This window comes from Piliocolobus tephrosceles, chromosome 11 (genome assembly GCF_002776525.5).
Source record: "Piliocolobus tephrosceles isolate RC106 chromosome 11, ASM277652v3, whole genome shotgun sequence".
In the NCBI taxonomy this organism is placed as follows: Eukaryota; Metazoa; Chordata; class Mammalia; order Primates; family Cercopithecidae; genus Piliocolobus; species Piliocolobus tephrosceles.
The window spans coordinates 116,896,620-116,922,604 of record NC_045444.1 but is presented as its reverse complement, the minus strand read 5'-3'; the positions used below and the strand labels follow the sequence as shown (position 1 = coordinate 116,922,604).

General features: G+C 40.3%; 1 protein-coding gene across 6 annotated transcripts in view; it reads right to left on the bottom strand.

The window, feature by feature from the left end:
* SP100 (SP100 nuclear antigen) overlaps positions 1–25,985 on the bottom strand; it is a 122,046-nt gene that overhangs the window by 66,122 nt on the left and 29,939 nt on the right. For 5 of the 6 annotated variants that reach the window (XR_002726682.3, XM_023193843.3, XM_023193844.3 and 2 more), the window contains 13 exons: positions 23,948–24,031; positions 21,683–21,745; positions 21,131–21,280; positions 20,584–20,667; positions 14,273–14,398; positions 13,143–13,226; positions 11,524–11,610; positions 9,350–9,403; positions 8,512–8,607; positions 6,649–6,702; positions 5,846–5,929; positions 2,506–2,622; positions 1,496–1,549 (listed from right to left, as the gene is read on the bottom strand). Coding sequence is in view for 5 of the 6 variants with exons in the window: in XM_023193843.3 (XP_023049611.2) it covers positions 1,496–1,549; positions 2,506–2,622; positions 5,846–5,929; positions 6,649–6,702; positions 8,512–8,607; positions 9,350–9,403; positions 11,524–11,610; positions 13,143–13,226; positions 14,273–14,398; positions 20,584–20,667; positions 21,131–21,280; positions 21,683–21,745; positions 23,948–24,031 (1,137 nt within the window). In the remaining variant the exon portion in view is untranslated. The remainder of the gene's footprint in view (positions 1–1,495; positions 1,550–2,505; positions 2,623–5,845; positions 5,930–6,648; positions 6,703–8,511; positions 8,608–9,349; positions 9,404–11,523; positions 11,611–13,142; positions 13,227–14,272; positions 14,399–20,583; positions 20,668–21,130; positions 21,281–21,682; positions 21,746–23,947; positions 24,032–25,985) is intronic. The other variant, XM_023193846.3, reaches the window with a different exon arrangement.

Genomic DNA, 25,985 nt, shown 5'->3' with positions numbered 1-25,985 from the left:
TGAAGAAAAATGAAACTGGACCCATACTTCTCATCCTATACAAAAGTTAACTCAAGATGGATTAAAGATTTAAATGTAAGACCTAAAACTATGAAAATCCTAGAATAAACCTAGGAAATACCCTTCCTGATACAGGCTTTGGCAAAGAATTTATGGCTAAGTCTCCAAAAGCAATTGCAACTAAAGCAAAAATTGACAAGTGGGACCTAATTAAACTAAATAGCTTCTGCACAACAAAAGAAATTACCAAAAGAGCAAACAGACAGCCTTCAGAATGGGAGAAAATTTTTGCAAACTGTGCATATAACAAAGATCTGATATCCAGAATCTATAAGGAACTTAAACAAACCAACAAGCAAAAAACAAAAAAATCCAATTAAAAAATGGGCAAAGGACATGAACAGACACTTCTTAAAAGAAGACATAGAAGTCAACAAACATGAAAAAATGCCCAATATCACTAATCATCAGATAAATGCAAATCAAAACCACAATGAGATACCATTTCACACTACTCAGAGTGGCTATTATTAAAAAATCAAGAAAATTACAGATGCTGGCGAGGTTGTGGAGGAAAAGGAATGCTTATACACTGTTGGTGGGAGTGTAAAATTAGCTCAACCATTGTGGAAGACAGTGTGGAGACTCCTCAAAGACCTACAGACAGAAATGCCATTCTACTCAGCAATCCCACAACGTTTAGGTATATACCCAAAGGAAAATAATTTGTTCTATCAAAAAGATACATGCAGTCATATGTTCCTTATAGTGCTATTCACAACAACAAAGACATAGAACCAATCTAGTTGCCCATCAACAGTGAACTGGATAAACAAAATGTGGCACACATATACACCATGAAATACTATGCAGTCATGAAAAGAATGGACACAGGAAGGGGAATATCGCACACCGGGGTCTGTTGTGGGGTGGAGGGAGTGGAGAGGGATAGCATTAGGAGATAGAGTTAATGGGTGCAGCACACCAACATGGCACATGTATACCTATGTAACAAACCTGCACTTTGTGCACATGTACCCTAGAACTTAAAGTATAATTAAAAAAAAAAAAAAAAGAATGACATCATGCCCTTTGCAGCAACATGGATGGAGCTGGAGGCATTATCCTAAGCAACTTAATGCAAGAACAGAAAACCAAATACTGCATGTTCTTTCTTATAAGTGGGAGCTAAACATTGAATACACATAAATGTGAAGATGGGAACAAGAGACACTGGGGACCACTAGATGGGAGAGGGGAGAGGGTGGCATGGGCTGAAGAACCATCTCTTGGGTACTATGCTTACTGTCTGGGTGATGGGATTTTTGGGACCCCAAGACTCAGCATCACACAATTTACCCATGTAACAAACCTGCATATGTACCCTTTAATCTATAATAAAAGGTGAAAAAAGAAAATAATGATAATAAACCTTAGCATTAAAAAATAGTTCATTTGTAACATACAAATTAAGTAAATTCTTATTTATTCTTACTTCTTTTCCCACTGTGTTTTTCCAAAGTAGAATTGTTTTCAACATCCATGGTATCTAGAAAGTGACAGGTAGTGGTCAGAGAACTGTAATTTATAAGTAAAATTTATAAATCTTATGACAATTCACACTGCATGGAAGGCTTGTGTTTATAACAATATTCTGAGTATAATTTATCTGTCTTCCTTCCAAAGGAAACAGAACTTTATTGATGTCTAAGGTGTTCCTGTAGTTCTCTGAGACTTTGAAACAGCTCTTCATTACTTTTATGCACCAATTTCCTCATTTATGAAACAGGGATAGCAACAGTTATCTTGTTCAACTTTAAAATTTTTATGAATATTAAATATGATCTTATTTGCAAAAATTAATAGGAAATCACTATATAAATCAATAACAGACAAGAAGATATCTTTCAAAACTATGTACTTTTAGATTAAAAGTAGGTATCTGAGTTTTGTTTTTTTTTTTTCCTGACAGGTAGCAGGACTATTTGTCTTTTTAGGCTTTCCAAAGTTATGACAGTGACACTATTACCTGTGAGTGGAAGAACGAGTTTTTTTTTTTCAAGAACAAGGGTGGAATTCACTTTATAAATTCAACACTTTACTATTGATATGCTAATATAGTGAGATACTGCTATGTTTACCAGTGTATTTTCTTTTACCTCCTAACCAAGAGAGCTCATTCTGTTAAATATGACTTTATAGTGATCTCTTGCCTCCCTGCAGTTCCCAAAAGGGTCAGTTAAGCAAATGCAGAGAACAGGATTCTGGCATGCAGTAAACCTGTTCTTTGTCACAGTCATCTCACAGTCAAGAGCAGGAGGAAACGGGGGCTATGATTTCAGACTTCTGAAATTCTGAAGCTTGGGGCCTGTGGGCCCACTTCCTGCTGATGATCCAGAGACTGCCTGATGCTTTGATTTAACTCTGATCACTTCCCACATCCCTACCCAGTGTCTGTGATATCCACTGAGCCACTTCCATCCCAAGACCTTAGGGTAGCCTTACCCATTGTATGAGATGCTTGACTACTTTCAGTCCTTGCTTCTTGGCTTCTTGGCACACCTTTTGGAAAACACATGACACAGGGGCACTTCTCATTTTCAGGTCCTTGTAGCTCTGATCCTAAATTGTGATTTGTAAACATTTTTATTTGTGCCCACTCTCCTCCAAGATTCTCCTTTCCCCCAACATTAGTGACTACCCACTCCCCACAGCTAAATTAAGGGATGGGCTCTACCTCTGAAATCTCTTTTTCTTTTGTGGTTCCTCACTGTATTTGTCCCTTCTGTTCATGAATAACCCTGAGAATTTCATCTTGAAATAAAGGGTCAATTAATAGTTTGTTTCAGTGATGGAGAACACTGGAGGAGCAAAGTCTGGTTTTAGGGAAAAAGGTGATGTGCTCGGTTTTGGAGGTGTTGACTTTAAAGGTCTTGAGTAACATCCAAGTGGTGAAGTCTAAGGCCTTCAGGACCTCCAACAGGAGCCTTCTGACACTCGGATAAAGAGTTTAGAAGACAGGGCTGGCTGGAGATACACATGTAGGAATCATGAGGTTGTGGGTGGTGACTGAAATCGTAGGAGTGGATGAAATGCCTGGGTGAGGGCTTTGTAATCTGGGTGAATCAGAGGGGCCAGGGGGGACACTTTACTCTGAAAACTTACTGCTGTTATGAATCATGCCTTGTGCTAAAATTGCTTTTATCTCATGGTCATTTCAGATCCTACAATATCTCCATCATTCTTTTCTCTCCCTTTTACACTTTCCCCTTCTCACCTCTATTTTTCTCTCATCTTTTAATTCTTTCTCTACATACTTCTCGTTGTACCTAATTTTTTACACCACTCCATTTATAACCCTTTGTATGTATCTCATTCCACCTCTTTTCCTGTTTATATTTCTAGATCTAGTTTCATTATTGAGGTGAACTTCTTTCACTTCCTCCTTCTGTTCTCTCTTCTAGCTTTGTTTCTCTGAATGTTATCTTGATCTTTTTTTTTTTTTTTTTTTTTTTGAGATGGAGTTTCACTCTGTCACCCAGGCTGGAGTGCAGTGGTATAATCTCAGTTCACTGCAAGACTTGTCTCCCAGGTTCATGCCATTCTCCTGCCTCAGCCTCCCAAGTACCTGGAACTACAGGCATCCACCACCATGCCTGGCTAATTTGTTGTGTTGTTAGTAGAAATGGGGTTTCACCATGCTAGCCAGGATGGTCTCAATCTCCTGACCTCGTGATCTACCCACCTCGGCCTCCCAAAGTGCTGGGATTACAGGCGTGAGCCACCGTGCCCGGCCCTTATCTTGATCTTGACTGTTTTTGCAATTTCAATCTTTGTCTTTATCCCCATTTTCTTCATCTATATTCGTCTTTATCTCACAGATTATTACTTTCATCACCAAATGCCTGCTGTTTGGACACTGACCACATAGCCATCTCTATTACCTTTGTCTGTTCCTTATGAGCTTTCTAACTTGCAAGGCTGTCAATCAATCACCAATTTTATTTTCACGTTTCTGGTACAATTTCTGAGAAGTATCTTGAAAATTATTCCCCCTCCCCCTCAAAACCTGGAATATTTGAATTCCTTGTCCACTTAGAAAAACTTGAAGCTGACTCTTGTATCTTTCCATTTGGTGACTCTTGCCTACCTTTCTCCACTCTTTCCCCTTACTTTATCCACTCAGTGTCTCCTCCCTCCATTCAGGAGCCCAGCTTTTCTTTATCTTTTGGTTCCCTCAAACCTGTTGAAAGCAGCCAGAGTCTGCGCACAAGACTTTGTGTGTATGGTGTGTATGTATGTGTGCATGTGTTTTGGGGGAGAGGTAAGGAAAAGAAAAAAGAGCTTTTCCTCCATGCAAGTAGGAAAACAAAGGTAATTAATAATTAACATCATAATTGGCTTCTCCATCACAAGCTAATGGGCTGCATATCTTCTGACTCTCTTTGTGTATTCACTGGAGGAGCTTTAAATTCACAGGACAATGAAGATAAGCAAGGAAATAATAGACTATAGACAGTGACCAGGAAACCAGGGAACCTGTCTCAATGTGGTCATGCTGAACTATCTTCAGAGCTTAGATGAACTGACAAAAAAATACACCTACATCAATGAGTACACCTCATAGCCCTACTCTATCTGACCACACCTCATTCTCCTCCTTACTTGTCATTTTTCTGCCCATTGCCCTGCTGCTATACATTTTTGTCTCTATCTCTTTGATTCGGTGAGCTCATCTCCCTTTGATTTTTCTTGTCTCCTGTGTTGCTTTTTCTGTTGCATTTAATGATGTTCTGTTCTCCTTTATTTCTCTGTTTATCCATTTTGCTTCTATCTTTCTAGGTATTTTGTATATTATATAGCTGGTTCCATTCCTATTCTGGTTCTTTGTGATTTTAATTTTTTCCTCCCTATAAAGATTATATGTATTAACTTATATATATATACACACACACACGTGTGTGTGTATGTATGTATACATGTTATATGTAGCAAATATATGCATGTGTACACACACGCACACACACACACACGCTCACAGTTGTTGCTAAATAAGCTTTTTGGCATCAGGCACTGGTATAGTCTCCTGTGAATATTCTGAGTTCCTTGTGCATCTTCTTCGGACTTTGACTTAAATGACACAGCTCTTATCCTCCTGTCTGTTACATACAACAGTCACCCACCATGAGACACCTGGGTTGCTAGTTTCTATTGTTTCTTTAGTTTTTTGGCCCTGATACTTCAGTACATCTATTTCCTCACCCCAAAATGGGTATAGTAAGAGTTAGCCTGACTATGTCTTAAAAATTTTGTGATGATAAAATAAGATCTTATTTGCCAAAATACATTGAAATAACACAATATAATCCAATTACATGATGAAGGACATCTGCCAAAAACTATACTAATGTTTGAGAGTGTTCGATCTGAAGTTTTTATTTCTGTCTATAATTACATAGTAGGAACAGTTGTCTTTTGAGGCTTTACAATTACAAACGACATTGATGTCAACCCATTTATCACTATAAAAATCTAAGATCTTAGTGTTAATGGGAATGAGAGCAGGTTTTAAAAAAAAAAGGATACCACAAATTTGCTATTTATTTCTTCTACAACAGCAAAATATCATTACATACATTTAGTCAGTTAGACTCATTCTGTTAAACATGAGTTTATCATAATTTCCTGCCTCTTTCCATTTTCTAAAATTCAAAAAGGTGTTCCCAGATGAACTGGATACAAGGCAGTCAAGGTGCTCAGAATAAAAAGCATCTGGAAACAGCAGCTTTTAATTCAGATTCCTGACATTCTGCAGGCCAAGTCTTGGCATCCTAATCTTCTTTACCTGACCCGCGTCTTAGGGATGAGCTGCAGGTTTCCTGAAGCTCTTCTCCATTACTCAGCTCTGAAAAGTCACTGCTGCTGAAACCTGCAGAAAAAAAAAAATATTCCTTAACAGTCTTAGTCTGAGGCTTAGGGAATTTTCTGAAAGAAAATTTAAATTCTTTAAATTTAAAAATAATTTAAATTCTTTAAAAAAGTCAGCAGGGAATTCTTTAAAAGAAAAACTGAACAAGAGAAGCTTGTGTAGGAGGGGGAGAAATATTCCTACCACTAGGGCTCCCCTTTGGCTTTGATCATCTGACCTGTTGGTCAAGATTGCTCCAGGAGCCCTCTCTGAGGCTGGGGCTGGGGACGACGTTGTTTCTTAAACTTCTTTTCCTTTCATTATTAGTTTGCACATACTTCTGCTTCCATCTCAGTTTCTTATCCAAGGGAACCATAGAAGCAACATCTTAAAGACGTCAGAGCCTCCATCAACTGGGCCCTGAATGACTGTGTGGGCACCCCTTCCACTCAGGAACTACTTTACCCTATTTATGTGACTGAAAAATAAACTTATGTTGAACTTGCATCTTCGAACATTTTGAGGTTTATGTTTTATACTAGCCCAACTCATCTAGTTGAAAATGTAAAATGCCTCCGTCTCAAGAAGAAAAAAAAAGAAAGAGAAAAATGTAAAATGCAAATCATCTAAAATTCCAACAAATTAATTTTTTATTTTAAAGGCTATAACAAAAAAACTGAATGTAGCTTTTGTGGCAAAGAAAGACATTTGTTACATCAAGAGTTTTTAATTGCTCTTACGTCTCTTCCTGTTAGGTATTCCCCAAGTAGATGTACTTCTAGAAGTCACACGATCTAGAAAGTAAAGGAAAACCAAATCAATAATATCTAACTAAAAGATCTATAAGTCTTATGACTGCTTACACTGTTGACAGAATTTGGACTACAAATATTCTCTGAGGATCATTTCTGTCTCTTCCCATCTAAGGGAAAGGGATTACTATGAAATGGAGCACAGACCCACAATCCTTTAGCCATAATTGCAAAATCAGTGACTTTTTTTTTTTTTTTTTGAGACAGAGTCTCACTCTGTCAGCCAAGTTGGAGGGCAGTGGTGTAATCTTGGCTCACTACAGTCTTGACCTTCCAGGCTCAAATGATCCTTCCACCTCAGCCTCCCAAGTTATTGGGACTACAGGCATGCACACCATGCCCAGCTAATTTTTTGTATTTTTTTGTAGAAAGGGGGTTTGCCATGTTGCCCAGGCTGGTCTTGAACTCCTGGGCTCAAAAGATCCACCTGCCTCAGCCTCCCAAAGTGTTGGGATTACAGGCGTGAGTCACTACACCAGGTCTCAAAGATATTTTAATAACCAATATTGTTTTCATAGGTTTGCAGTTAACTAATTTGGCAGTGAATCTGGACTTGAGTTGCCATGAGTCCATGTAAAATCTTATCATATTTCGTGTGAATATTTATATAATTTGCTGTATAAACATTAGTATATTTGAGAATGAGATTCTTCCTGGATCCTACTGGGGTATTTTGTTGTATAGAGAATATAAATCACATTGTCTAAAATAATAAAACATTTTTTGAACTTTGAAGTACATCTAGTTTTGAAGGTTTTATAGAGGATTATGAATGTTTATTAAGAATTTGGGCTGTTAGGCTTGTCTCTTCCCATAACTTTTCATATATGATGTGCAAAGAAAAAATATCCTTAAGTGTGCTTGAGTTTCCCCATCTGTCAAATGGGGGGAACAATAGTTATCTTGCCCACATTTTAGATTGTTGTAAAGATGCAAGAAGATCTTATTTACAAATATATTTTCAAATATCACTATTTGGCCAACTTCATGTTGGGGGCCATCTGTCAAAAGCTATGAATTGAATTTGATGGTAAGAACCAAGAGCCTGTCTTTCTGTCAATAACTAGAGAGTATGACCAGAAGCTTTGGAATTTTGAACAAGTTTGTGACAAAATCAAGCAATAACTGACAACTGACTAATGTACTTTCTCTTCTCTATAAAACAGGGAATGGGCAGAAGTAGAAATCACTCCATAAATCCAATACTTTGGAGTTAATAGGTCTGGCAGTGATATGGTTTGGCTGTGTCCCCGCCCAAATCTCATTTTGAATTCCCATGTGTTGTGGGAGGGACCTGGTGGCAGGTAATTGAATCATGGAGGCAGGTCTTTCCTGTGCTGTTCTCGTGATAGTGAATAAGTCTCACAAGATCTGAATGATTGTATAAGGGAGAGTTTCTCAGCACAAGCTCTCTTCTTTTGTCGGCCGCCACGTGAGACGTGCCTTTCACCTTCTGCCATGATTGTGAGGCCTCCCCAGTCATGTGGAACTGTAAGTCCATTAAACCTCTTTCTTTTGTAAATTACCCAGTCTCAGGTATGTCTTTATCCGCAACATGAAAAAGGACTAATACAGGCAGTATGTAGTAAACAGGGCACTGCCACTCAACCTCAACCATCTTGTTAAGTCTGAATTTAGAGTCACTTCTTTCTTCGCGTTTTTCAAAATGACCAGATGAGTTAGATGCAGAGAACTGGCTCCTGGATAGCTGTTGTGCGTGCTCAGAGCACAGTGTACCAGGGAAGAGATGGTCTGAAGTCAGAGCCCTGGAGTCAAGGGGGCTGTTCTTACCCTTCTCACCATGCTTGCTTCTCAGTGCCCCGCTTGAGACTTCTGGGAGCGCCTCCTCCTCACTGGAGTCTGAAAAGTTGTGGTCTTGTCCTATCACTGCAGAAAGGAGCAAATGTCCTTTGGAGGTCTCAATGTATGATAAGGGAACCAAGCCAGAAGAATATTCTATGAAAGGGAAACTAGGAAAAATTTGCGATGCTCTGAAATTTCAGGGCAAGAATGTCCATGCCCTCAAACCTCCATGATCTGCCTTTTGATTCAAATTTTTGTGGCTCAAGGTTAGTATTTTATCCCTCACTGTCACCTGAGCCTGAGGCTGAGAAAATTTTAGCCCTAGTGGGCATCTCTGGTTTGTCTTGGCTCTCTGTCTTCTTACACCACATTATCTTTCTTTCTTTACTTGTCTCTTTGTGGATTTGTTGTGGTTTTTGTATATGGATTTGTATTTATTTATAAATTTGCTTCTCTCTCAGGGCAACCATGGAAGTCTAGGATCAAAGAAGGCAGATCTTCTACTTGCCTGCTTCCCTGAAGAACTGCTTGAAACAGAGTCCAACCTCTCCCCCATCTAAAAATCCTTGAAATATTCAGTTGAAAAAAATATATACTTCTACCAAAATAATAAAACACCTTTTGTTGTGTTGGAGTCATTGACTTCTTTGGGTTCATATGTTATAGCAGTTAGCCAACCTAACTAATACAAAAGTTAAAATAGGAACGATTGAAATTTAAAGCAAATTTATATTTTACTTTGAAGGATATAGCAAGGAATTAGACTGACTCTTTCATAGAAAATATTGTTCATTTATAACCATGAAGAGTTGTTATTTTCTCTTACCTCTTTTCCTAAACGTTTCTCTGAATATAGATGATTTTCTGTAATCTGTGGGCTCTGTAAAGTAAAAGGGAGAAACCCGTTATTTGTATGCAAGAGACTTATAAATTCTATGACAACTGACACGGCAAATGGGCTTGGGTTAACAAGAAAGCTTTTTTTTTTTTTTTGAGATGGAGTCTTGCTCTATCACCCAGGCTGGAGTGCAGTGGCATGATCTTGGCACACTGCAGCCTCTGCCTCCCGGGTTCAAGTGATTCTCCTGCCTCAACCTCCTGAGTAGCTGGGATTATAGGCATGCGCCACCATGCCCAGCTAATTTTTGTATTTTTAGTAAAAATGGGGTTTCACCATGTTGGTCAGACTGGTCTCGAACTCCTGAACTCAGGTGATCTGCCCGCCTTGGCCTCCCAAAATGCTGGGATTACAGGTGTGAGCCGTCACATCCCACCAATAATGAAATTTTGATGAGCGTTTTTCTCTCTCTCCTTCTAGTGAATCCAGTTCTGGAGGTTCAGGGTCATAATGTCGGGATCCTGCCCAGCAATCCCTGTAATCCTCTCTGTGTATTATTTGGAAATGCCTCTTTTTTATTAATTGTTTTCAACTTTTATTTTAGGTTTGGGGATATATGTGAAGGTTTGTCACGTGGGTAAACGTGTGTCACAGGAGTTTGTTGTACAGATGATTTCGTCACCCAGGGATTAAGCCCAGTACTAAATAGTTATCTTTTCTGCTCCTCTCCCTCCTCCAACCATCCATCCTCAAGTAGGCCCGAGTGTCTGCTGTTTCCTTCTTTGTGTTCATAAGTTCTTATTATTTAGATCCCACTTACAAGTGAAAACATGTGGTATTTGGTTTTCCATTCCTGCGTTAGCTTGCTAAGGATAATAGCCTCCAGCTCCATTTATGTTCTCTCAAAATACATGATCTCGTTCTTTTTCATTTGTTTTTTTTTTGAGACAGGGTCTCACTCTGTCACCCAGGCTGGAGTGCAGTGGCACAATCGTAACTTACTGCAGCCTCAATTTCCCAGGCTCCAGTGACTCTCTCACCTCAGCCTCTCGAGCTTTTTTTTTTTTTTTTTTTAATGGAGTCTCGCTCTGTCACCCAAGTTATAGTGCAGTGGCATGATCTCGGCTCACTGCAACATCCCTCTCCCGGGTTCAAGTGATTCTTCTGCCTCAGCCTCTTGAGTAGATGGGACTACAGGCGAGTGCCACCACGCCCAGCTAATTTTTGTATTTTTAGTAGAGGCAGGGTTTCACCATATTGGCCAGGATGGTCTCGAACTCCTAATCTCGTGATCTGCCCATCTTGGCCTCCCAAAGTGCTGGGATTACAGGAGTGAGCCACCGCACCCAGCCCATGCCTGGCTAATTTTTATATTTTTGGTAGAGATTGAGTTTCTCCATGTTGTCCAGGCTGATCTCAAAGTCCTGAGCTCAAGCAACCCACCTGCCTCAGCCTCCCAAAGTGCTGGGACTGTAGGTGTGAGCCACCGTGCCTGGTTGTAAATGACTCTTAAACACCACTAGCTCCCATTTTCTCACATATAAAGCAGGGATAAACTAGTTACCCTACCTCCCTGTTAAGGTTTTTGTGATGGGGAAATGAAGGTTCATTCACAAAAGCCCTGTGAAAAATCACAATGTAAGCCAATGAGTGAACTATAATTTGGGTTTGGGTGTAGCTGAAGTCCCCCTTTTTTATTTTTCCATTAATAATTAAATAGCAGCACAAATTATTCTTTGAAGACTTTCAGAGCTTGTGATTAAGACAATATTATCAATGAATAAAGGAAGACTGTGCTTATCATGCTCTATCAAATATAAAGGGTAGTAGTAGAGAATAAGTACATTATTTCGACCCTTAAAATAATAACTCTTGATAGTTTGTTATTAAAAAAGACTGTTATTTTACTGGAATATTTTTGCTACATTTTCAATATGTCAGTCGATTGAACCAATCCAGTTCAACCAGAGTTTAAAATGTCTTCCTAATGTCTTCCGTTTCTCAATAGGGCCAGAGAGGTTAAATGTAGAAAGTGGTATTCTAGAATTTACAGAATCAAGGCATAAGGAGACCACTCGGAATGAAATTAATCAAGAAAACAGAGTTCTGGATTTGTACTCTGGATATTCTGCAGCCTCGGGTTGCAACTCTAATATTCTTACCTGGTACAGTCCGGGGTCGTGAGCAAGTGGCTTCTTCTTGGCCCTCCTTTTCCTCATTTGATTCTAAAGAGTTGTCATTATTGATCACTGCACAAAAGAATGGGATTCTTTAGAGGTCTCAGTGTGTGACCAAGGAATCAATTCAGTAGGAAATTCCCTAATAAGAAAACCTAGAAAACCTTGAAAATGCATGCAAGTCCTCGCCTGTACACAGGCCACGCTTGTCTTGATCCTTTCAAGTTACCTGCATTATGGGTTAGCGATACTCCATTCTTGTCCCCAGAGGGAAATTTTGGTTTGCTTGGCCTTTGTCTTCCCACACTTCTTTTACTTCTTATCCCTTCTACTTGCCACTCCACATTTCCTTTGTTTCTGCTTCTGTTTTTCATGCAGGGAGACCTTGAAGATCTTCTGTTAAAGATGTGAGCCTCTTCTACCTCCCACCAACAGTGCCTTCCTGAATTGTTTACAAGGCTGAGAAATAACTTCCTCTTGTGTTTGAGCCAAAGACACATTTTGGGACTAATTTTTAGAGCAGTTTGCTTACACCAAGATCAAAGTTAGAGTATGTACTGTCTAAAAACTAATGCAAATTTACATTTTACTTTGAAAGATGCAGTGAGCAATTAGAATGAATGTATTACTACATTGTTATTGTATAACATCAAGATGAGGTTCTTCTTTGCTCTTAGGTCTTTCCCTAGTGTATTTTCCCTGAAGTGGCATGTTTCTAATATCCCCTGGATCTAGAAAGTAAAGGGCAAAACAAATCAACCAATTTGCACACTAAAAAGTTATAAATCTTATGACAACTCATGCTGCAAATAGGATTGAGATAATACTAGATTTTAATAACGTTTCTGTCTTTCATTTCACATAGGAAGTAACTCCAAGTCCAGGATACTAGTCTTGTCTTACCTTTAATGTACCATGAGATTGTGGAGATGACTTTGAAACATTTATGTAATTGTGTTCTCTCTTCTAGGAAACAAGGACGAGAATCTCTATTCTGTTTACCCTTTTAAGGTTATCGTAAATTTAAAAGTAAGACAATTTGCAAAAGTCTTTTGAAAAATCACTAAATGTGCCATGACTTGATGAAGAACTCTGTCAGAAACAATACTTCAGGTTTCAGAATACTTTATCTCAGGTGTTTATTTTTGCCAACACCAGATAGTTGGATGAGATGTCTTTTGACCCTATTCAAAGTTTGTGATCAGATGACAATAAAATCTTCCCATAAAGGAATATTCAGCTTTCTATTCTCTATAAAAGTCACTATATAAATCTAACATTATATACACGTAGCAACTAGTTAGTTTAAAAAAAAAACTCATTACTTTGCTAGCCTATTCCTGCTATATAATCAATGTATGGGTATGAATATTGATTAATAGAATCCATCAAGAAAGAAGGTTAATTCTCAAAAATAAGTTTATAACAATTTCTTGTCTCTCTGCATTTTCCAAAAAGGTCAAGTAAAATTAATGCAAAGAATGGGATCCCAGGATAAACTGGACCCATTGTACAGAATGAGCTCAGAATAAAATGCATCAGGAAACAGTAGCTCTTAAATCACATTCCCACAGCCCAAGTCTTGCTCTCCCAAACTTCCTTACCAGGCTCATTTCTCAGTGGTGAGATGAAGAATTCTGGGAGCTCATCAACATCGGTGGATCCTTCAGAGTCCTCACTGCTGATGACTGCACAAAGGAGCAAAAACCATTAAGAGTCTCAGGGTGTGACCAAGGAGTCCACGCACCAGGAAATTCCACACAAGAGCACTAGGAAGACCCGGGAAGCTAAGTTAACTCAAGACCCTGGAGTGCTCCTGGAATGCATGCCACCTGCAGTTTATTCCAGGTTCTTAACCAAAAGCTAATAAAATTGACACATAGAAGGCAGTTGTGCCCATCCACTGACACTGTTCTTACCCCAACCCTCATTCTACTTTTTTCTTTCACTCTCATTTTACTTCTCATCTTTCTTCTTTGTTCTGCCATCTCCTCTGCTTCTGCCTCTGTTTCTGGTGATGGTGTCTCTTTATACCTCTCTTTGTCTGGTATGTTTCTCCCCCCACCTACTCTTGTGAATATCTTGGCTCCCTGATCTTTTTTTTTTTTTTTAAACTCCTCTCCCATGACTTCCTCTCTTACTTTATTTTTATTTATTTTTTATTTTTTCCTTTTTTCTTTCTTTCTTTTCTTTTTGTTTTTTTGAGCCAGAGTGTTGCTCTGTTGCCCAATCTGGAGTGCAGTGGCAGAATCTTGGCTTACTGCAACTTCCGCATCCCTGGCTCAAACGATGCTCCTGCTTCAGCTTCCTAAGTTGCTGGGACTACAGACATATGTCATCTTGTCTGGCTAATTTTCATATTTTTTGTAGAGATGGGGTTTCGCCATTTTGCCCAGGCTGATCTCAAACTCCTGGACTCAAGTGATCCACCCACCTTAGCCTCCCAAAGTTCTGGGGTTATAAGCATGAGCCAGCCCTCTCTGACTTCAGAAACAGCCTCTCTGACATTCTTACTGATTACCTCCACTTCTGTCTTCTGGTATTTTCCCAGCTCCCAAGGACTTTCTTCTGTCCCACTGAAGACTCACTGCATCAGGTAGCAGCCCCTTTCCCTTCCTGCCTCCATCCCAGGTACCTCAGGTACCTGCACTGCCCCGATGGGCCCTGATGAAGTCCCCGAGCCCCTTACCTGGTAACCTGTGACACAGTTACAACTTCTCCCAGTCAGCCTTACCTATTATGTCAGATGCCTGGGCTTGGCATTCAGCATTTGAAGTAAAATACGGCTTTTCCTTTTTTATATCCACCAGTCGCACAGAACAGGAATTAATTTGGATTCCATGGGTGTGTGGCTCTGCCCCTGGGCCAAATTGTAATAAATGAAGAATTTTCATTTGTCTCCCCAGTGGACCTCCTTCACTATCATTAATAATTCCTCCTCTCTGCAATTTCACTGCTGGGGCTAGACCTTCACCCCACCTCCCAGTTTTTCCTTTTGCTCAACTCTGTCCTTTCCTTTGCACCTCTCTTGGCTCTGTTTTGTTTTTTACCTTTCCCTTTCCCTACTCTTCTCATCCTTTGATGGTTAATATTTTGCATTTTTTTAAAAAAATAAAAATTATAATGGTAGTATAAGACAGATGAATAAAAGTGGGTTTTGAATGATTACAAAGGAAGTAAATCACTTTGATCAAAAAACAGATTACCAATACCCCAGATACCTCCTAGTGACACTTCCCATTAACTGTTCCCACTAACTTGCTCAAAGCCAACTACCGTCGAGGTTTCAAACACCGAGATTAATTTTGCTTGCTGTGTAATTTATATAAATTGAATCATCTCTTTTCTCTTGCTCTTTCTCTCTCCCCCTACTTCTCTCTCAATATATATATATCTCCCCAAAGAAGCCAAATCCTCCAAAATTAAATGTATATTTTACTCAACATGTTGTGAAAGTTATCTGTATTCATTTTGAATAATTATTTTCACTACTAGATAGTATTCCATTATAGAAATAAGCCATGGATTATTTATTCATTTGTGCAATTTCAAGCATTTAGCTTCTATGAATAATGCTGCCCTGAGCATTCTTTTCTATGTGTTTTGGTAACATAACACACATTTCTGTTGGTTTCTGTTGAGGAATGTAATTGTTGAGTTATAGGGTATGTATATTTTCAGCTTTGGAAGATTACCCCCAACTGTTTTCCCAAAAGCATATATAAAGGCAGAGATGAAAGAAAGAGAGCTTGGCAAATTCCAGTAAGTAAAGGAAGCTTAGTGTGGTGGGAATGTGGCATGAAGGGGTGAGAAGAGGGTGATGGGGAATGTGCAGGTGCATGGTAGGCATCCTTCAATTCACCACTCCAAGTAGTGTTGACCTACTGCTAAGGGCCACATGAAGGCACTGGGTTTCAAACAGGAGAGTCATATCAACTGGTTTCTATTTTGGAAAATCCATTCAGCTGAGGTGCAGACTTGAGAGGAGCAAGATTGGGGGCCAGACAGGAGACTGCTCCTCTAATTTTAGCGAGAGTGACAGGGATCTAGATTAGGATGTTTGTGCTGGAGATGAAGAGAAATGGACAAGTTAGAGATATTTTAAAGTTGGGATTGACAGAAGTGGCAAATGAAATGATGATTGTTTTAAGCCACTACATTTCAGGATGGTTTGTTACATTACACAGCAATAGATGACAGATGCAGCTTTTGAAGAGAGATGTTCTTCAGGTCTTTAAATAAAGGTCTTCAGGCAATTGGGGAAAGGAGTCAAGAGGACAGGTCTGAGTTGGAGAGGTATGTTTAGAAATCAACAGATCCTAGATGGTGATTGAGCCATGGAGAGGAAGTGATGCCTGAGGAGAGGCCTCTTGTAATCTGGGGGTGGAGATGGAGTCACAGGGGCCATTTTGATAAGTGGGCAGCTGGTCCTCCATAGTAATAGGACAAGCCCTGTGCCTCCTTTCCAGTTCTTGTCTCCTCAGATCAGAGAATGTCTTGATTTGTCTTCTCTCTTCCCTTCTCTGCGTGATCCACTCTCTACCAATTTTTCATTCATTGGCCTTTAACTCATTTTCTGCATACTTCTCTTTGTGTCTCCCTCCATTTTTCCTATTTCTTGGTATTTTTTTCCCTCTATATTTTTTTCTATTCGTACTCTTTTTATCTATGCTTTTTAAAAATTACTGTCTCTTAGAGTCAGAACTAGGGTGAGATGAAGGTGGTCCCTTGGGTGCCTTGAAATTTAAGGAAGCTCAGTCTCACATGCCAACTGAGATCTCCTTACATACTGTGCCCTGAGGGCCTCCCTGCCTCACCTCGTGCCAGGCCTGTTGTCCCCTACGTAATGTTGCCTCTCTGTTACATTTCCTACCTGCTTTGAGTCGGCCTTTATTTCTTAATTATTAATGTTACCTCTGCAAGCTTCTTCTACGTCACTCTTTTTCTCCAAAAACACTTTTGCATCTGATGTGTCAGCGCTACATCACTTTTTGTCTTTCTATATCTTCCTCATCTCAAACATTCCAGTCATTACCAAAGGTCTCTTCCAGGGCCATTGTCTACCACACCGGAGTCCCTCCACTTGCCATTCTTTCCTGAAGGTCTTTCACCTGGGCTTCCTTCCTTTGCAAATCTGACAAGCAGCATCATGCATAATTTCTATGTTTTCATGATAACTTTTGAAAAGTAACTTGCAACATATTTCTATTCATCAACTCCACAACATGGTAACATATGGATACCATGTCACTTTATCTAAAATCTGTTTCACTCATACACGGTTGGTCCTTGAACAATGGGGGCTTTAACTACATGAGTCCACTTGTATGCAGATTTTCTTCCACCTCTGCCACCCCTGAAATGGCAAGACCAGCCCGTCCTCTCCTTCCTCTTCCTCAAACTACTCAGTGATGAGGATGAAGATCTTTATGATTATCTATTGCCACTTAATGAATAGTAAATATATTTTCTCTTCCTTATGATTTTCTTAACCTTTTCCTTTGGAGATCTTACTTCATTGTGAGAATACAGCACATAATACATATGGAAAATATGTGTTATCATCTGTTTATGTCAGCAGGAAGGCTTCTGGTCAACAACAGTTAAGTTTTGGGGAAGGTAAAAGTTATGTGCACATTTTTGACTGTATAGGGCATTGGTACTCTTAACCTCCCCCCCACCCCCCCAGTGTCCAGGGGTCAACTGTATTTTGTTATTTAATATTCCCCAGTTAACCTCTTTCGTATTCTTTCTTCTTGCATTCTCTAACCAGGGACAGTCCCTCCGTTAAAAAGATTCACTCTCTTTTTCCCTTCCATCTCATACCTGTTAAAAGCAGCCAGAGGCTGTGAACAAAGTCTGTGTGTCTTGGGTGGGAGTAGGCAGTTAGTATAAGAAAACAAAGGAAAGTTTTGCGCTTATAGAGAAATAAAGATATAATTAGGAAATTGGGGATAAGCAGAGCAAGATGGCAGAATAGGACTCTCCAGCCTTCCTTCCCCTGCAGAAACACTGATGTGAACAACTACCTATGCATGAAAACACCTTTGCAAGAGCTGAGGAAACCAGATGAAAGATCACAGCACCTGGGTGTAACACAGAAATAAGAAGGAGCACATTGAAAAGGGCAGGAAGAAAAGTTTCAATGTGTCAACTTCTCCAACTCCAGGAAGCACAGCACTGAGAGAGATACCATATACTTGGGGAAAGGAGAAGGAAGTGAGCACAAGACTTTGCCTTAGACCCAAACCACAGAAACGTCTTCAATAAAATCCAGCTCCCAAAGCCCCAGACTCCAGCCAGTACCCATGGTCGGAACCTCCAAGCTCACCCTGACCCCAACCTAAATCCTGCAGCCCCAGGATTCAGTCCAGCCCTGCAAACTCAGTCTCCAGCCTCCTACAGCTCTCTTTCAGCCTCAGTGACCCCACGATCCAGACCAGGCTGAGTGACAAACTGGACCCAGTGGCACTGGGCTTTAGGCCCATCCCAGCAGCAAGCTGGCTTCAATAGCACTGGGCTTCAGGTCTGAAGTGCCTAAAGAAGCCTGCACCAATGGTGTAGAACCCTGCAGATTCTGGTTCAAGGTTACCCCCAGCACAGACCTGCCCACTGGTTGTCCTAGGCACCAGACTAGCCTGCTTGAGGAATCTAGTAGCAAACCTGCCCTTGCACCATGCCAGATGGCCTTCCTAGAATCTTTAAATAGGGTGAAAGGCTTTCCCAGACAAAGTCAGCCTGCAAAGACTAAAATAATTCCTACTTTCTTAAATGCACAGACATAAATGTAAGACAACAAGAAACATCAAAACCAAAGAGACATAACATGACCAAAAGAACACAATAATCTCCCCACAGCAGACCCCAAAGCAATGGAGATAACAAACTGCCTTACACAGAATTCAAAATAATTGTTTTAAGTAATTTCAGCAAACCTTAAGAAACTATAGAGAAACAATTCACTAAAATCAGGAAGACAATAAATGACCAAAATGAGAAATCTAACAGAGATATTGAAATTATTTAAAAATCAAACAGAAATTCTGGAGCTGAAAAGCACAATGAATGAAATTTAAAAAGGCATCAGAGAGCATCAACATCAGAACTGATCATGCAGAAGAAAGAATATGAACTCAAAGACAGGTTACTTGAAATACAATCAGAGAATAAAAAGAAAAAAGAACGAAAAGTCATGAAGAAAGCTTACAGAATTTATGAAACACATCAAAAGAGCAAATATTTGAATCACAGGAATTCATAAAAGGGAAGAGAAAGATAAAAGTAGAAAGTTAATTTAAAGAGATAATAGTATAAAACTTTGCCAATCTGGTGAAAGACATAAATTTCCAGGTACAAGAAGGTCAATGGTCTCCAATCAGATTCAGTGCAAACAAGACTACACCAAAGCATACTATAATAAGCTGTTAAGATTCAAGGACAAAGAGAGAATCCTAAAAGCAATAAAAGTAAAGAAATAACTAACGTATGAGGCAAGGTCATGAAAAAACCAGGCATGGTGGCTTACATCTGTAATCCCAGCACTTTGGGAGGCTGAGGTGAAAGTACTGCTTGAGCCCAGAAATTTGAGACCTGACTGGGCAACATAGGGCAATCCTGTCTCTATAAATAATGAAAAACAAAAAAGAGTCAGATGTGGTGGTACATGCCTGTCATCTCAGCTAATCAACAGAGTGAAGAGACAACCTACAGAATGGGAGAAAATATTTGCAAACCATGTATCTGATAAAGGTTATTATCCAAAATACATAAGGAGCTCAAACAACTCAATATTAAAAACAAACAAACAAACAGATTTTTAAATGGGCAAAGGACCTGAATAAACATTTCTTAAGGGAACACAAGCAAATGGCTAACAGATATGTGAAAAAATGCCCTGTCTCAGAAATCATCAAGGAAATGCAAATTAAAACCACAATGAACATCACCACATACTGGTTAGGATGGCTATTATCAAAAAGATAACAAATGTTGGTGGGGATGTGCAGAAAAGGGAACTTTTGTACACTGTTGCTGGGAATGTAAATTGCTACAATCACTAAGAAAAACAATATGGAGTGTCCTCAAATAAATAAAAAGTAGAACTACCCATACAATCCATGAATTCCACTACTGAATATATATTCGAGGGATATGAAATCAGTACAGATGCTCCTAGAGTTACAATGGGACCACATTTCCATAAACCTACCATAAACTGAACATATCATAAGTCAAAAATGCATTTAATACTTCAATAAACCCATTGTAAAGTTGAAAATCATAAGTCTAACCATCATAAATCAGGGGCCATCTGTATACGGAAGAGATATCTGCACTCCCATGTTCACTACAGCAGTATTCACAATAGCCAAGATATAGAAACAACCTAAGTATCTATCAATGGGTGAATGGATAAAGAAAATATATACACAATGAAATACATCTACACACTGAAATACTATCTAGGCTTTGAAAACGAAGAAATCCTGTTATTTGCAACAACAACCATGAACCTGGAGGATATTATGTTATGTCAAACAAGACAGGCACAGAAAGACATATATGACATCTCACTTATATGTAGAGTGTAATAAAGTTGAATTTATAGAAGTTGAGAGTATACGGTGGTAACAGAGGCTGGGGATATGAGGATGAGGACTGGGGAGATATTAGTCCAAGGATACAAAATTTCAGTTAGATAGGAGAAATACATTAGGAGATCTATTATACAACACGATTAATATAGTTAATAATGTATTGTATTCTTAAAAATTACTGAGAGAATAGATTTTGCGTTATCACCACAAAAACGATAAGTACCTGAGGTAATATTTATGCTAATTAGCTCTGTGGTAATTATTTATGCTAATTATTTATGCTAATTAGCTAGCTAGCCTTTTCACAATGTGTACATATTTCAAAACAACATGTAATGATAAATACATCCAGTTTTAAATGGTAAAACAACAACCAACCAACCAACCAACAAATGTATAGTGTCCGAATAAGAAAGGAAAGAAAATAGGCAAGGTAAGCAATAATTACCTTCTCCATCACAGGGCAATGGGCGGGGCATCTCCCTTCCAGCATCCCCATTATTCACTTGGATAGCGACTTGTTCACAGGACTCTGGAGATAAATGAGATCACAGCTGAGAATCCAGTGGAGCCTTGCTCTGTCCTATTTCCATTTGGTTAGACCTCACCCTGCTTCTCTTTTCTTCTCCTTTTTCTACCTATACCCCTGTCTGCATATATTGCTGCATGAAGGTGTTTGTGCTTTATTGATTCCTGGCCAATCTCTCTCTACTTTCTCTTTTTGCCTTTTGTTTCTGTCTCTCTTCTTTGGTGAGACTCTGCAACTCTTCCCCTTTCTCTCTCAGTTTTTTGCTTCTAGCTTTCTTCCTCCAGGTCTTTGTCATCAGCATGTCAGTGTATCAGGCTCATCCGTATATCAGGCCCCCTCTGTGTCTGTGTGATTTTCCCCTGCTTGTTAAACAGGTGTCTCCTTGCATTGTGCATTAGACTCTTCCTCTGCTACCAGCCAGGGCCCCTTGCCTCATCCCCATTCACGCGAACCCAGTCAGTCTTACCTGTTGGCTCAGCCTTTTGGGCACGTTGTTCATTTGTTTGTTGGCTTCCTAGCGAACCATTTTTGTCACTGGTTGTACCTTTTCTCTCTGCATTTATCTCTTCTGTTTCACAGGGGTGCTCTGAGAGTCCATTTTCAGGTGGGGTTGTACCTAAACCATGGTTTGATTCACAGGTATTTTATTTGCCTCCTGCTGCCCGTTACTCCCTTCCAACCACTACAGCATGGGCCACTGATGGATGTAAGGTCAAGGCACCAAGCAACAGCCAAATTCAAGCAGATGCAGGCAGAAAATGGTGAAGCAGGCATATGGGTAAAACGACCAGGCTCAGCAGCAGCAGGAACAAGCAGCAAGTGTGCTTAAGGGGTGTGGGAGGAAGAAACCCTCCTAGGCAAGATAAGGACTTGTTACTTAAATCCCAAAAATGGAAAAACTGTAGATGCAAAAACTGAAAATTCTGGGCAATCATTAACACGAAGAGGCAACCCCACAGCACGTTCCAGAATGGGGCAAGAGTAGCAGAGGCTCAAAGAGTAGTAAACAGGAACAAACCATCGTGAGATGGGGAACCCGAACGGGGCCAAGTCAGGCTTCGAAAAGAGTTTTCACCAGTTCCTGGCAGGAAGAAATTAGAAGTTTATTTCAGAAATTGAGGTATGGATCTTGCCATCTCTCCTAATCCCTTTTTGGTCTCTGTAATGTAGGAGTTAAAGACCCCATCTAAGTCTCAGTGCAGAGGCCATCTGGAGCTGGCAGATGCCACCTAATTATTGAAGTCAGACTCCAGCCTCGAGAGTAGGGGACTGGGTCAGCTGCACCCCTGGCTGACAGGGGCCTTGACCAGACAACCCTGCTGAGTGCCCTCTGTGATACACTCCAGTAACTGACTATGGCAGAGTGATCCTGCCTTTGTCCCCAGAGCTACCCTGCCCAGGGCCGTTAACTCAGTTTCTTCGAAGTTCTGGTTGCCTCATGCCCACTCCCTGTTACACAACACCCTCCCTCTCCACATCTGTTTATGCTTTCTCATTGACTTTTCCATGAGGACTCAGTGTCTGAGTAGCCTCTGCTTCCTCCAGCTCTTGGTATTCTTTTTTTCTGGATCTTTTTGTCTGCAAATATTTCCTCATTTTTATATAATTTTTCTGTTTTTATTTTTTTTAGATTCCCTGGACAGCACAGAGTTAGGAATGCAGGCTCTGGGGTAGAACACCTGGGTTTTTCTTTGTTCCTCTGACCCTAGGTAAACTCCATTTGTGGTATCTCTGAATATCAGTTACCTTGTCTGCAAAATAGGCATATAAGTAATATTAATCTCCAATGGCTGTCATGAGCATTAAACCAACTGCCACAGAGTAGATGTTCAATCAAAGTGAACTGTTAATGGCACGGTGATTTTTGTTGTCTTTTACCCCTTTTTACAGTTTCATTTCCCTTCCTTCGTCCTCTAGGTACTTACATCCTCTTCCATGTGCACCACTTCCTTTCTGAGTCTCTCTACATGACCGCCTTTCTCTTTGAATATTCCTGCTCTTAAACAACATCCTCACATTTAAATTTTTCCCCTATTCTGCCACCACCAAGTATCTCCCGTGATAAAACAAAGAAATATACATTTCAGTCTTCATTCCCTGCTCCTGGTCAGAGCTCCTAAAACCCTTGAAACATCCCAAGTCATGACAAGTGAAAAGAGCACTTTCTGTTATTCATAACAAGCCCCTTTCAACCACACCTGGGTTCATGTTAATGAGGTAACTTTTGGAAAGCCCCTAAGGATTGGGGGGTGGTTGCCAGGGGAGCTGAACGTGAGATTAGACGGTTGGAACTTTCAGCTCCACCTCTTGACCCCCAGGGAAGGAAGAGGAGGGATGGTGGTTAACTTAATAATCAGGTACCAATGATTTAACCAATTCAGACTGTATAATGGAATGTCCATAAAGAACCCTAAGTGACTGAGTTCAGAAATCTTCTGGGTTGGCAAACACATGGAAGTGCCAGGAGAGTCATGTCCCAGGGAGGGCAGAAGCTCTGTGCCCTTCCCCACGCTTTGCCCTATGCATTTCTTCCACTTGGCTGCTCTTGAGTTGTATCCTTTATAATAAATGTCAGATATAAGTCAACATTTCCATGCACTCTGTGTGATCTAATAGGAAAGTATCAAAGCCATTGAAGGGCTTGTGGGAACCTCCAATTTACAGGAAGTTGGTCAGAAGCACAGGCCACAACCTGAGACTTGCAACTGGCATATGAAGTGGGGGGCATTCTTATGCGAATGCGCTATTAACCTGTGGAGTCTGTGCCAATTCTGGGCAATTACTGGCAGAACTCAATTAAGTCATAAGATATCAGGTGGTATCTGCAGAGAATTGGAGAACGGATTGGTGTGGGGAGACCACCCACATGTTTGGTGTCAGAAGTGTTGTGAATATGACAGTACAGGTAAAACAGGAGCCTTTCTTTCTCCAAGGGTCTCCTCTTTGATGTTAACCATGGACCATGGGCTGTGGTTCTTAACCCTTCACAACTTCACACAGATCCCCTATGGGGAACTTTCTAAATCACAATTACTGCTAGGTAGCTGGCATCTGTCAATCTGGCCTAGTGACACACTTGGCTCTGATTCCCTCATGGTTATTGAGCCAACTATGTCTTGTCATGGCCACTTCTCCAGGACCCTGCATCTGGTTAGGAGCTCATATAACCCCCACCTTGACTTCTCCATTGTCCTTTCGTATGTCTTCCTTGATTCACAATCTCCACTCAGAACCTTGGATCCCTAACGTCTCTTAGAGACAGTTTTTATTCTGTCATTTTTACCTTGTTCAAGACTTAGTTGGATGCCAGGCCTCTCCTCCCTCTCTTCTCCATCACTTTCTCGGAGAGGCAATTTGTCTTGGATTACTGAAGAGCGGGAGAGAGAAGACGCAATTAGAGATCTACAGGGACCAGGGACAATGTCTGGAAGTCATGCTTTTAGGAATTTCTAGTCCTCGGGTGACTCAGAGCTCAGAGGGTTCCACATGACCTAAAGTTCTCCTGTTATCCCCTGGGACAGAGAAGAGAAAACCCCAACAATGAAGGCTTTATTTTCCTACACAGAAAGGAGACACTCAAGATTTCAGGATAAAGGAGTAATGGAAACATTGTGAGCTATGTTACCCTCAAAATTGTCAGATGGCAAGGTAGGTGTATATCAAGTGTAAGGAAGAAACTGGGGAATTCCCTGAGGAGAAGGTCTCAAGTCCTAGAGAGATTCCATTTTTTTATAATCAGCCAGGTGCAGTGGCTTACACCTGTAATCACAGCACTTTGGGAGGCCAAGGCAGGAGGATTGCTTGAGTCCAGGATTTTGAGACCAGCCTGGGCCACATAGCTAGACCTCATATCTGAAAAAAATAAAATAAAATTAGCTGGATGTGGTGTTGCACACCTGTGGTCCCAGCTACTCAAGAGGCTGAGATGTGAGGAACACTAGAGTCCAGGAAGTTGGGGCTGCAGTGAGCTGAGATTATGCCACTGCACTCCAGCCTGGGCAACAGATTGAAACTCTGTCTCAAAAAAACATAAATAAAAAAAAGAGAAAACCTCAATATCTTTAAAGATGAGGCTAGAAAACAGGAGAACATTGTCTTAATTGGGTTGGGGAGGATGAACAGTTCTCAAATAAACATAACAGAGAACCCAGGCAGCTTGTGTGGACTTCAGGGTCCGAGAGTCAGCAGCATCTCTCTGAGGGTGGGTGGGCTGCTGTGCTGGACGGGGTGGTGGGTGGTGCTGTCTCAGGTCAGTGACAGTGAGCCTCAGGGCAGGTCACCCAAGCACCAGGAGCACCAGAAACTAAGACGTGAGTTGTGGGCACTGGAGCTAGGAAGGGGGATCCCTGCGGTCCATGGAGAGGAACAGAGTCCCTGAGAATGTGGGCAGCAAAGGTAGCACCATTCCCTTCCATCCCCACAGCCTGGACCATCCTGGTTACAAACATTGACTCGAAATTTGTGTCCAGGTATTTGATTTCCTTTTATTCCTTTTCTGACTTGAATATTTGCTACAGAAATTATTTTATTATTAATTTAGATAAGGTTAGTATTGATACAAATCAATAAGCCATATACAACTACTGCTTACATTTCTTTCCTTGTTCATAAACCTGTAGTATTTCTTGATTGCCTAGTAAGTAAACTTCAAATTCCTTAGCTTTAAATTCCAGACCATTCAATACCTTCCTCCAGTTGATCTAAGTCAGCTCCTATGTTGCTTCTCACTCTCAGATTTAGCCAAATCTAATTTGTCCTGTTGTGCAGACATGCTTTCAAACTTTTATTCCAGTTCCCACAGCATCCACCCTCTTCGGGGTATGTGCCGGTTTCTCTTGTGATGTCTCTATGTCTTATTTGGAGAACTGGATTGAGATCAAACTGTGTGGGAATAAAAGGTTTTCCAGGCAAGTAAAAAAAATTGCAGGATGTCTTTAATGTGTACCATTTTAATAGTATAAATTATGCATTCTCAGGAAAAAGGTCAAGAATGAAACCTTTAGTTTGGTATAGCACCAAAAATAGTCCCTGGCAGAGTAATTGGTTTTGTCATTGCTTAATTAATCTTTGTTTCATCCCTTGTGGATAAAGGGTTAGCAAAACCACTTCTACTTCACTGAAGGCAAACTTGACCCAGGGTTAACTTTCTTGCTCATATTCTGAAAACCTAATAAAGATAGCCTTTTTTTGCAGTGTTACTAGGCAAACACTGAGGTTAGGAATGACCCATGACTGGTTGACTGGGACTATGTATGGACAACAAATACCTGTGGAGAAGCCATAGTTGTGGTCTTCCTTCAATTGATAACTCTTGTAACTCA